Source organism: Podarcis muralis, chromosome 13, assembly GCF_964188315.1.
Source record: "Podarcis muralis chromosome 13, rPodMur119.hap1.1, whole genome shotgun sequence".
Taxonomy (NCBI): domain Eukaryota; kingdom Metazoa; phylum Chordata; class Lepidosauria; order Squamata; family Lacertidae; genus Podarcis; species Podarcis muralis.
In genome coordinates this window covers 1,075,730-1,087,865 of record NC_135667.1, presented here as the reverse complement: position 1 = coordinate 1,087,865, position 12,136 = coordinate 1,075,730, and the positions used below count along the sequence as shown (strand labels likewise).

Below are 12,136 nucleotides of genomic sequence, written 5' to 3'. Positions count from 1 at the left end.
ATTAGATGGGACCTCCACACTCCATACCACCCACAATCCTCTGGCCAAGTAGAGCGTATGAACCAGGAGATAAAAATACAGTTGGGCAAACTTTGCGAGCTCACTGGCCTAAAATGGGTGAATGCACTCCCACTGGTTCTTCATAACATCCGCAGCGCCCCAACCGAACGTTTGAAACTCTCTCCATTCGAACTTTTATTCGGGAGACCCCCTCCCGTCTACAACACTCTATTCCCACTCTCAGAATTGGAGCTGGGAGAAGCAGAACTTACTAATTATGTCATTCAGCTCCAGACACAACTACAGCGTCTCCACCACTACGCGGCCATCGAGGGACAGAACCTGCCCATCGACGTCTACGCTCACTCCTTCCACCCTGGTGACTGGATCCTCGTCAAGGTCTACCAGAAGGAACCACTCCAACCCGCGTGGGAAGGTCCCTACCAAGTACTCTTGACATCGCCAACCGCCGTGAAAGTAGGTGAGAAGAATTCTTGGTTACATCACACAAGGTGCAAGTCCTCACCCCCTCCACAGGAGACTGAAGAAAGCAACGGCGAGGACTTCACCTTTTCGACTCCACCTGCTCCACCGACCTCATATATTGACGACGACGACCAACAGACCGGACCGGATCGGGGCCAAACTCGGGCTCAACAGACCGGACCAGTAGATCGGGGCCAAACTCGGGCTCAACAGACCGGACCAGTAGATCGGGGCCAAGATCGGGCTCAACAGACCGGACCAGTAGATCGGGGCCAAGGTCGGGCTCAACAGACTGGACCAGTAAATCGGGGCCAAGGTCGGGCCCAACAGACCGGACCAGACACCGCGACATCCAACTGGACGTCCGAAATCGTCCCAGATACCAACACCATCAAGCTGCGTTTCAGACGCGGCGACAGCCACGTTTGACAGCTTGCTTCGTTTGACAGCTTCGCTCTCGGCAGTTCATTTGACAGCTCCATTTGACAGCTCCGTTGACAGCTTGCTTCGTTTGACAGCTTCGCCTTCGGTAGTTCATCTGACAGCTCCATTTGACAGCTCCGTTGACAGCTTGTTTCGTTTGACAGCTTCGCCTTTTGGTAGTTCATCTGACAACTCCATTTGACAGCTCCATTTGACAGCTCCGTTGACAACTCGCCTCATCTGGCAGCCTCGCTTTTGACAGTTCATTTGACAGCTCCTTTTGACAGCTTCATCTGATAGCTTCACCTTACAGCCTCGCTCTATCTGACCCCTTCGTTCGTTTGACACGCATCCAAACCATGGGTCTGGCCTGCACCGCCCTCCTTCTCGCCGCCTTATCCTGGGTCACGTCCACATCATCGGACCACTGCACAGGGTTGCAAACGGACTATCACTTCTTGGACTATCATGAGGTCGAGACGGGAAGGTCTAACCCTGATCGAATGGGGGACTTTGATTTCTGCCTTCCCGAGTCTCGGACCCTACTGCGCCATTCTCTAGTACCCCGACTCGGCAACGACGAATACTGGGAACTTTTTATCCGAAACAAGGACTTGCGCCGCATCGGGTCCGCGGCCCTCACTCTTGACCACTCCTCTTACCGGCTGACCTGCCAAAACGGGACTTATCTTCTTTACACGAACGGAGAGATCTCACAAAACCCGAACTGGACCGAAGTCGAGATAGGAGGGGCCTCCCACGCTTACACAGACTCAAACCACCCCTCTGGAAACTTGATTTTCGGGTTCCAGTGTCTCCTCTCCACTCCAGAAACCCGGAAGCCTCAACTCCAGGGGCTCTGCCTGCGACGATTCTGCTGCGTATGGAACCTAGGGGTCACTCATGAGTGGAAAGGGGCTGAATACCTTGAAGGATGGCACCATCCCATACACCCTTCGCGCTCCCCCTCATGGGACCACGTTGGACCCCTGAGATGCGGCGGTATCGCCAGGGATAGGCGACTATTAAACACTAACGACCCACTCCACCCAGTCGGCACAGCACCTCGACAATTCCGCACTGACTCTGCACTTCCAGGAGAAGACCTCCTTTCATCCTGGGAGCAAAACTCCTATATTAAACTCCTCAGCCAGGTTGCCAAGGAAGCACCCTACCCAGACTGCTGGATCTGTGCCCACGCGCCCAGCCACCTCCAGCAGAGCCTCCCACTAGTCCCAGTGCCAGTGACCCTTGAACAATTCCGTTCCGGAAACGTCACTTCCTGGAACTTAACTGCGCTCAACTTGACACATCAATATCTCTATCTCACCGGCCCTACAAAGGGACCCCTTTGCCGCAGCTTCTCCGGGGAAGGAACCTTCATAGGATCCAGTACATGTTCCAACGCTCTCGAAATCTTACCAACTGGCCGGGTCACCGTCACCAATGCAAGGGATTCCCGGACTTTTCCAAACCTCACCGTCGCCTGGGCCGCTGTCGTCGGACACCCCTTCGACTGGAAGCCCCAACCCTCAGACTCCATGCTGTTGCAAACCTTTGCTTCAGGCAGAATGGAATCTTACCTCAGCGGCCTATTCTGGGTGTGCGGGCATCGCGCCTATACATGGGTGAGCCCACACATGTCCGGATCCTGCTTTGTCGGCTACATTGTTCCCGGGATAAGGATAACCCCACATCTACCCCCTGGAAGACAACGGAATAAAAGGGAGCAAAAGGAACTGTCAGACCTGTCAGATGTTGCTGCAAATGGAGAGACCGTGGGCCGGGCACTTTTCCCTGCCTACGGGGCCGGTTCAAACCACGTGGATATCCTTCGACTCACCGACATCCTCCTTAAGTTCATGCAGGAGGCGACCCAGATCACAGACTCTCTCATGTCGGAACTATCCGAGGTAAGGCAGTTGAGCTTACAGACGAGGATTGCAACGGACTTCCTCTTGTCCAGTCAAGGAGGCACCTGTGCCTTAATAGGCACCGAGTGCTGCACATACGTAACTGACCAGACCTTAAATATGACTGGACATTTGAACAATATTCACGAGTTAGCAGGGAGGCTACACGATATCCAGCATGAGGGACTATCCGATGTGGACCTGTGGGGATGGTTACCCAAGCTAGGATGGCTCCGACAGTTATTGAAAGTCATACTGCTCCTCATCTTGACCGCTGTTTTTTGTGTCTCTATCTTATGTTGTACCGTGCACTGTATTAGCCCCTGCTGTTCCCTCCTCCGCCAGTCTACTTCTTCTACCTCATTCTCTCTTCGAGCCTATTCCCGTTCCCAACACACCCCTACCTTTCCAGACTACGTACAGATGAGGCATCTGGGGGAAGGGGAATACGAGATCACTGAAATTTAGCGTTTCTGTGGTGCGGAGAAAAGATTTGCAAGTTCCTACAGAACTTTAATGCAAATCTATCTCCGAATGGGGGACTGATACGGACCAGAAGGGGGGGGGGTACCTCTTGCCCCTTCCTCTCCCCTGAGCAACCGAGGCGATGACCTCGAGGGTACCCACGGTACACCCACCCAGTCCCCCTCACCGTTGCACAAGCACCACACTTCTCCCCAAACCCCCCTTCTCTTCTTCCTCTCACGAGCGTAATAAGCTCATATATAAATATATTCCCCTATCTCTCCCTATGCCTATTTGCGCTCTATACTTAAAACGAGTAGACCGGGCGTCCCTGTATCTCCGCTTACTCCTATGGCCGCGTCTCAGCCAATCACAGCCATGCATTCGTCCTGCAGGAGCTAGCTCAGGGAGCCCTTGCACGCCTCATTAAACCTACTGACAAGCTGCTGACGGCCCCCCGCAGCGAGAACAATGGAACCGAAACTTCCGACCTCGTAATCTTGTCAAGCCCTTGTTACAATGTATCCATTCTGCTCGTAAACCTGTCAAAACCCAGTTACAATGTATCCACCTTGTTTCCGACTTTGACCGAGGCTACGGAATAGGTTGGAAACCATCGGAACCTTTCGAAAATCATATAAAATCAACCATAACTCCGATTTCCTTGCTCTTGGTGTCATTCAGCTCAGCTCCCTTTGGACTCCATGATGGCACCCCGACCTCCATAATCCCTGAAGCGGCAGGGCACGTACACAGGAACTTCCTAATCCTGCCAGATCGTCCTGCCTAACCCTTCCTCCGGGCAATACCAGGTGGCAGACGATGCATATCGCTGTCCCATTGTCCTGCCACCACCGGTACTCAAGGAATGTTTATTTATGTATATCCCTCACTCCGCACATTCCCCCTCCCTTGTCTCAAATGTTAATCAGTGTAACCCCACCTCTCTGTAAACATATTCATGACGTGTGTAATATATTCATGATGTAATCCATGAAACCCAACCTTCCCATAATGTATTCATGACGTTTTCATGCACTGTATTCTGGGACTTGGAGGGAACTTTTAAAAGTCTATGTCGCCCCATACTCGGGGTTCAATCTCATTTTGAACCTGTTGCGCAATAAACTTGGATCTTCGTATCTTGCTCCTGCGTCCGGCTGAGCTTCCTTTTCTTCCGCTAGAATCCACGGACTTGGTCCGATTGGCTGGGTGGCAGGGTAAATACGCACCCAGATTTTCCGTAACACTTCGCTCCCCCTCCAGGCCCGCGCCTCTCCTCGCCCTTCTGCTTCCCGCCTCCCCCGCCAACCGCCTCACATATCAGCCCCATCTCTCTCCCTCCCCCCAGCCTGACTCACTTGGTTGGCTCCGCTCTTCCCGCGCTTTTCTGCCCTCAGCGTCTCCCTCAACCGCCGCTTCCCCCGCGCGCGGGAAAAAGGGACGTCCGGCCGCTTCTTATAGCCTCCGCTCCGGGCCGAACCATTGCTTGCTGGAGCGGGGGGGAAGAGAGAAAGAGAGAAGACCAGGCCAGACCGCGCCATTCCTTTATTTCTTCAGGAAACCGCCGTAGCCCCGACAGGCTTCAAAGGCCTGGCATAGAGACCGAAGGCGCACTCGGGTCGCTTGTCGAAACAGGAGGACGTGGAATGTACCAACTGTCCTTCTCCCCCCCTCCTTCCTCTTGGCGCTGTAATTCACAAGAGACCACGTATCATTCTTCTTACTAAGGTGCAGAAAGAAAGCATGTTGGTGTCAGTGGATGTGAAAAATAAGCCTGTTTGGCTGACTTTGGTTAAACAGAGCACACACACAAGATATTCCCTTTGGCCTTTCCCCATTTCCTTCCTCCTTGCGGAGGAATATTTGAGGTCAATTTGGGAGAGTCCAAATGGCTTCAGGATTGCTCTCCTGTACTATTTCAGAATGGATGCTTTTGAATTTTGGTGCTGGAGGAGACTCTTGAGAGTCCCATGGACTGCAAGAAGATCAAACCTCTCCATTCTGAAGGAAATCAGCCCTGAGTGCTCACTGGAAGGACAGATCCTGAAGCTGAGGCTCCAAGACTTTGGCCTCCTCATGAGAAGAGAAGACTCCCTGGAAAAGACCCTGATGTTGGGAAAGATGGAGGGCGCAAGGAGAAGGGGGCGACAGAGGACGAGATGGTTGGATAGTGTTCTCGAAGCTACCAGCATGAGTTTGACCAAACTGAGGGAGGCAGTGGAGGACAGGAGGGCCTGGCGTGCTCTGGTCCAGGGGGTCACGAAGAGGCGGACACGACTAAACGACTAAACAACAACAACAAGAACACTATTTCAGACACCTGGTTTATATACTTAGGTAGGTGTTTGCCTTGTACGTTTATGAGCATTTAATTTATATTTGAGACCTTAGAATTCTTACAACAATACGCTCGCCTTGAAACCCTAAAAGGGGCAGGAGGCTGTTTGCCCCCCCCCCCGCTCAGCCCCTCCTACAACCGCCCCCCCCTCCATGACAGCCATTTTGTGACCGGCACCCATGGCACACCCCCACCCCCGGGGGACCTGCCTGGACCCCACCTCGCCAGCCGGGAGCATATGGGGCAATGGCCCTGAGAGGGGAGGAAGAGACTTGCTAGGATAACAAAAGCAGGTTCCCATGAGGTCAACATTGCAACAGGGAACACTGGCGCCTCATGAATCCTGAGGTATGGGCTGAAGATAACCCCCCAGGCATGGCTAGAAATATACCCCCCATGATCGTGAAGCCCAAACCATTTGCGAATCCCGTAGCTGCTAGACAGTATCCCACCCCACGCCTAGCAGCAGAAGGGGTCTGGTTCCAGATTCTTCTTTGCGTTCCCCTTCGTTAACAAACAAACACAGTGCCCCCCCCCCCACTGTCCCAGGAACTGGATAATCCTTTGCTGAATGTTTGGCAATACTTTGTCTCAAGTAATAATTTTGTGTGGGAAGACAATGTTTGTTCAGCATACGAAATAAGGTTTCGACAAATGATTCAATCTCATCTCTTCTTGCTAAAGGCTGTTGCAGCAACAGCACAGCACGGCTTGGATCTAAAGGCGGTACAGATTCATGCAAGTAGGACATCAGTTTTGCATGCTTATCTCTTGGCTGCTATGGCATCATCCTGAACTGCTGCTGGTCATACTGCCTGGAGCTAATTAGGAGCTACAGTCCCACAACATAAACCCAGAAGGCCAAAGTTTACCCACCCCATGCTCTAAGCAAGGACCTCAAGAGTAACTTCTTAAAAGCAAGTGAAAGTTTTCTGGGAACTTTGTCAAAGTTTTTTTTCCAGGTGCTGTTTCACTCTGGAAGGGACGCGGCAAGCTCACATCAAAAAGCTGCGCCAACATGAGATTTTGAAACCTCGCCACACAATGGAACACCCAGTTGCTTCTGCAAGAACAATATTCTCTGCTTAGCCTCTGTTCTTTCTCCGACTGATGGAGAACCTACAAAGGACTCTATAAGGGCTCTTGTGTCCCCCATAATGGGAAAAGGGCAGTTTTCCTTTTATTACAGGGGCCTGGCCTGCCAGAGGACCTCCCAAGGGCCATGGCCCCAGGAAGAAGAGGAGGCCAAGCTGCCCCTCTTCCCTGAGCACCCACGGCCCCTCCCTCCCTCCCTCCCACCCCAGCTCCCAACTTACCAAAGAAGAGGAAGGTGAGGACCCACTGGAAGACGCTAAGGGCCTCCAGGTGTTTCTTCAGAGCCATCTTCTGACCCTGGGTCGCAGGAAGAGATCCTGGGGGGGGGGGGGAATCAACAGGGGGGTTGTGGGGGGGGGGGAATCTGCAGCAGGACTCCAGCCAGGAGGGGCCCCTGCCTTGGCAGAAGGGAGAAGACGCAGGTGTGTTCAGCACAGGAGGCCTCTGACCTGCATCCCAAAACCCAGCTGCTCCCCTTCAGCCGTGCCCTCAGGAAGGGGGCAGCATGTGGGGCAGGAGAAGAAGGAAAGAGGCTCACTTGTCCAGGAGAGGATGTTGTCTTGCCCGCGGCTGCAATGCACAAGTCTCTCTCTGCCACCTGCACTTTGGTAGCCAGGTGAGTTGGCAATAAGGATGCTGCTGGCACCCAGGTGAGGCAAAGGGGACCTGGCTGAGCTCTCCTCCTCCGAAAGGAGATAAGGTGTGTCATTTCATTCCTGACCTTAAAAAGGTCAAGCCCAGTGGCTCCCAAAGTGGGCGTGCCCAGAGGACCTTCAGATTCGCTTCTTTGACTCCCAGCCCTGCCTGTCGCCTGCCTGGCTGGCCCTCGGCTCCCTCCCCTTGGCCCTCATTCCAGGGCCGCCCTGCCCTCTTGGCCCATGAGACGAAGGTTTGGGTGCCAGGATCGATTGCCCCATCTGCCTGCCTCCCTTCTCCAAACCACGGAGAACGGAGGAAGGTGCACTCTAGGAGATAATCATTATCATCATCATCATCATCATCAAATTTTAATTATTTCCCCCCCTCCCCAGCCAAAGCCGGGAACTCCCGCCGGGCTTGCAAGACTTGCGGATAGCTTCCTGAAGCCTGAAGAGCGAGAGGGGTCGGTGCGCACTGATGCCTCTTGCTCTCCAGGCTTCAGCGAAAGCCTGCATTCGCCCCATAGGACACACACACATTTCCCCTTCATTTTTGGAGGGGAAAAAGTGCGTCCTATAGGGAGAAAAATACGGTAGTTTATAATCTAATGGCACATTAGCCACAGAAGGTAAAACACTGCTTTACAAAAAAAATATATATATATCAAAAAATCAAAACAATCCAATGAAAACATGAACACCCACAATTAAAATCCACAAATAAACATCAGAAGCCTGGAGGGCCTTCAGAATTCTGGGACTGTCCCTGGAAAATCAAGACACTTGGAGGGTATGGCAGGAAACTCTTAATCTCGAGGTCGTGGGTTCGAGCCCATGCTGGGCCAAAGGCTCCTCTTTTTCATTTTTTCATCTTCAATTTTACAAAGAATCAAAATGCAAACATCATATTTCATTTGACTCCCCCCCGCCCCCTTTGTGGACCCTTAGGTTACAATTTTTGTTCTGCATCTCCTCCCAGACTCCAGTTATTATAAGTCCTTACTCCAATCCATGATTCGAATTTTTACTACATGTTTTCTGTCAAACCTACGAGGGATTGTTGTTGTTTACAATATTTTTTTTGTAAATGCATTTTAAACTCTCCCCATTCTTTATTGAAATTTGATTCTTCCTGGCTCCTGATTCTTCCGACGAATCCTGCATTGCGGGGGGGGGGGGGGTTGGACTAGATGACCCCCCGGGTTCCCTTCCAGCTCTACCATCCTATCAGTGTTCATAAGTTGCCCATATATAAAATAATAGAATAGCAGAGCTGGAAGGGGAGGGTCATTAGTCTATCCCCCCCCCCCCGTGCAATGCAGGAATATTTGGCCCAGCGTGGGGCCCGAACCCATAACCCAGGATATCACGGATGGTGTCACGAATGGTTCGGCCCCAGATTATAGCACTAGCCCGAGAATATCAGCCAGTGCCTCCTTGGGACGGAAGGCTGTCCAAAATAAAAAGGGGGGGGGGATGAAGGGACAGGATACCCAAATCCTGACTGTGTGGTCACCCCAATTAGTCCGCACTAGGAACTCTTTCTGGCTGTAATCTAACTACATTCCTGACGCACTTGGCGAGGGCTTCAGAAGGGGAAGGTGGTGTCTCTGCTCAAGAACATGATGTGCATTGGGTGTGTGGAAAGCTGGCTTATCATATCCTGCCAAAGGGACGGTATGGAGTGTGCTTCCCAGCCTCTTTAATTCCTCCCATGTGGATTTATGAGCCGATTGCCACTGCACCCTGTCAGAGGAGACGCTCGGTTTACCTAGTAGCAGTTGCAGGAGGCAGCTCCCAAAATTGGGGCAAGGATCAGTGGCCTCCAGAAATCGCCCATTACGATCCAGCCTCATGGAATCGGGGAGAAAAAAATCACAGGGGCAAGGGGGCCAATTTATAATTTAAACTGCATAATAAGACTCCAAGCGGTAGTAGAGATGGTCGCCAATGCCACAGGCACAGCCCTCCGGTTAATCGCCACCCAATTAGATGAGACGCACACAGCAGTCCTTTAACTCCACTTAGGGCTGGACTTTCTCCTGGCGTGACAGGGCGGATTTTGTGTTGCGTTAAATTTGACAGGAGGGGCCTGTTGCTTTAACATCTATGACCATGCTGAAGCCATTCGAAATTTGGCAGCAGAAATTGAAAAAGTGGCCCATGTCCCTGTCCCTACTTGGAACGGATGGGACATGTCCTGGTGGACTGATTGACTTCCAAACCTAGAGGACTTTTAATGATGTTACTAGGCCCATCGATAATTTTGCTTCTTTTCTGCTCCTGTGTACAGTGGTGCCCCACAAGACGAATGCCTCGCAAGACGGAAAACCCGCTAGACGAAAGGGTTTTCTGTTTTTGAGTTGCTTCGCAAGACGATTTTCCCTATGGGCTTGCTTCGCAAGACGAAACGTCTTGCTAGTCTTGAGATTTTTCCCCCGCTCCCCCCCCTTCTTCTAAGCCGCTAAGCCGCTAATAGCCTTTTAGCAGCTAAGCTGCTAAACCTTTAATAGCTGCTAAGCCGCTAAACCGCTAATAGCGCTAATCCGCTTAGCCGCTAATAGGGTTGCTTCGCAAGACGAAAAAACCACTAGACAAAGAGAATCGCGGAATGGATTCTTTTCGTCTTGCGAGGCACCACTGTACCTTGCTTCTTGCAATGCTTGCAAAATATGATGCATAAAATGGTGTCACGAATGGTTCGGCCCCAGATTATAGCACTAGCCCGAGAATATCAGCCAGTGCCTCCTTGGGACGGAAGGCTGTCCAAAATAAAAGGGGGGTGGGATGAAGGGACAGGATACCCAAATCCTGACTGTGTGGTCACCCCCAATTAGTGTGTAGTCACCCCAACTAGGCCTCAAGACTTCCCTAGGCCTCAAGACTTCCCAAATTCTTTCTTTGAGGATGCAAACCTAAAATGCATTAGCTCTGCTGTATAACACAAAGCATAACACAAAGTAGCTGAAAGGAAGAAAGCTTTCTCCTCTTCTCAGGAAAAGATGACCTGGCCGCCAGCAGTGCATTCAGCTGATAAGCCTTCTCGCAACTTTCTTGGCTCGCTGACAGGAGCAATGCACACCCGACCCGTGGGAAAGGCCTGAAAGGCTACAACCCAATGCAAAAATCCTGAGGATCCATGTGGATCTGTGCTTTGTAACCACGTTTTTGCACCATTGCGGCCCCACAAAACAGTGGGTGCGTGATTTTCTTGGTGCAGGCTGTAGCCATGGACATGCTATGTGATCTGGTGGTGAATTTGGGATGACCCAATGCAAAAATCCTGAGGATCCATGGGCTTTTACCTCCCCCCTCCCAGGCAGCCTCCTTTACCTCTAGCCTCCCTTATCTCTCTCCCGATCGCTTGCCGATCAGAGGATTTGTTTCAACACCCCCTTCCCTCTTTCAAAAAAAGAAGCACGACCTGCTTTTGGCCCCTGGGCAATTCGGCTCCAGGGACCACGCATTCGCTCCACAAGATGCACAGACATTTCCCCTTACTTTTTAGGAAGAAAAAAGTGCGTCTTATGGAGCAAAAAATACGGTAGGTGGAAATCAGTCTTCCCCCTCTCCTCCCCCCCCCTTCCTTAAAAACCATGCAGTTCCTGGCTGGGGTCTCTTTCCTCTCTCTTCCCACCCCCAGCCAACCCACCTCCCCATTCCTGGGTTATGGGTTCGGGCCTCACGCTGGGCCAAATATTCCTGCATTGCATGAAAAAATGAAAAAGAGGAACCTTTGGCCCAGCTTGGGCTCGAATCCGCGACCTTGAGATTAAGAGTTTCCTGCCATACCCTCCAAGTGTCTTGATTTTCCAGGGACAGTCCCAGAATTCCGAAGGCCCTCCAGGCACCTGATGTTTATTTGTGGATTTTAATTGTGGGTGTTCATGTTTTCATTGGATTGTTTTAATTTTTTGATATATATATTTTTTGTAAACCAGTGTTTTACCTTCCTAATGTGCCATTAGATTATAAACTACGTCTTATACAACCAAAAATAATATTGGGCTCCGAAACATCAGTATAGAAAGGGATGATCTACAAGGACGTGTTGCTGGAGGTGCCAAAAAGAGAATACGCCTCTTTGAAGCCTCTGCTTATGCAATGTCTGATGCTTACAGATTTCTGGAGGAAAGTATTGGGATATATAAATGCTAATTTGTAGAGAGGCTGCCCTGCCCTGAGGCAGGAAGCAATGTCCTTGCCAGAAAAAGGTTTGCGTAATTTCTACCTCTGCCCCCCCCCCCAGCTCAGGTCAGCTTGGACCTCCCTGCCCTGCCTGGCAGGAGGAGGAGGAGGAGGGGGGGGGGCAACCTTTGGACTGCACCCAACACCCCCACCCACAGGGTGCTTCAGAAACCCTGGTGATTTCTCACCCTGTCTTTCTTCCAGGGGCACCTAAAGGCCATCAGGAGGAGCTGCGCTTGATCCCTTTGAAAGGGAGGCAGCTGCAGCTGCGGATCCTCAGAGCACTCTTCACCTGCTCAGAGGCACTCTTTCTTCCCTAGAGCTACAGTGCCACCAAATTGTGATTCCTGCCTTGCAAGGGGATGGGCTGGATGACCCCTGGGGGTCCCTTCCAACTATACCGCTTTATGGTTCTACTGTTTTTGAAATGCGTCTGTTGTTTTGAAAACGGTTCTTCCCTGCTTTTTATGGCATTTTATGCTGCTCTGATCCCGGCTTAGGCTGGGGAGGGGGGGGAATAATTAAAATTTCATGAGGATGATGATGATGATCTCCTAGAGCGCAGCTTCCTCCGTGGTTTGGAGAAG

The 12,136-nt window shown here is 51.5% G+C and overlaps 2 protein-coding genes and 1 long non-coding RNA gene across 4 annotated transcripts in view; 2 read left to right on the top strand and 1 right to left on the bottom strand.

Moving 5' to 3' along the window:
• Positions 1-4,967, bottom strand: part of LOC144325039 (uncharacterized) — a 53,479-nt gene extending 48,512 nt beyond the window's left edge. The window contains exon 1 of one of the 2 annotated variants that reach the window (XR_013390323.1): positions 4,649-4,967. This is a non-coding gene — a long non-coding RNA (uncharacterized LOC144325039). The remainder of the gene's footprint in view (positions 1-4,648) is intronic. The other variant, XR_013390321.1, reaches the window with a different exon arrangement.
• Positions 1-12,136, top strand: part of LOC144325188 (2-acylglycerol O-acyltransferase 3-like) — a 97,716-nt gene that overhangs the window by 26,591 nt on the left and 58,989 nt on the right. The window lies entirely within an intron of this gene.
• On the top strand, positions 1,269-4,500 carry LOC144325187 (uncharacterized). The gene has a single exon (XM_077917763.1). The coding sequence runs from the start codon at positions 1,269-1,271 to the stop codon at positions 3,288-3,290; it is 2,022 nt and encodes a 673-aa protein (XP_077773889.1). The 3' UTR covers positions 3,291-4,500.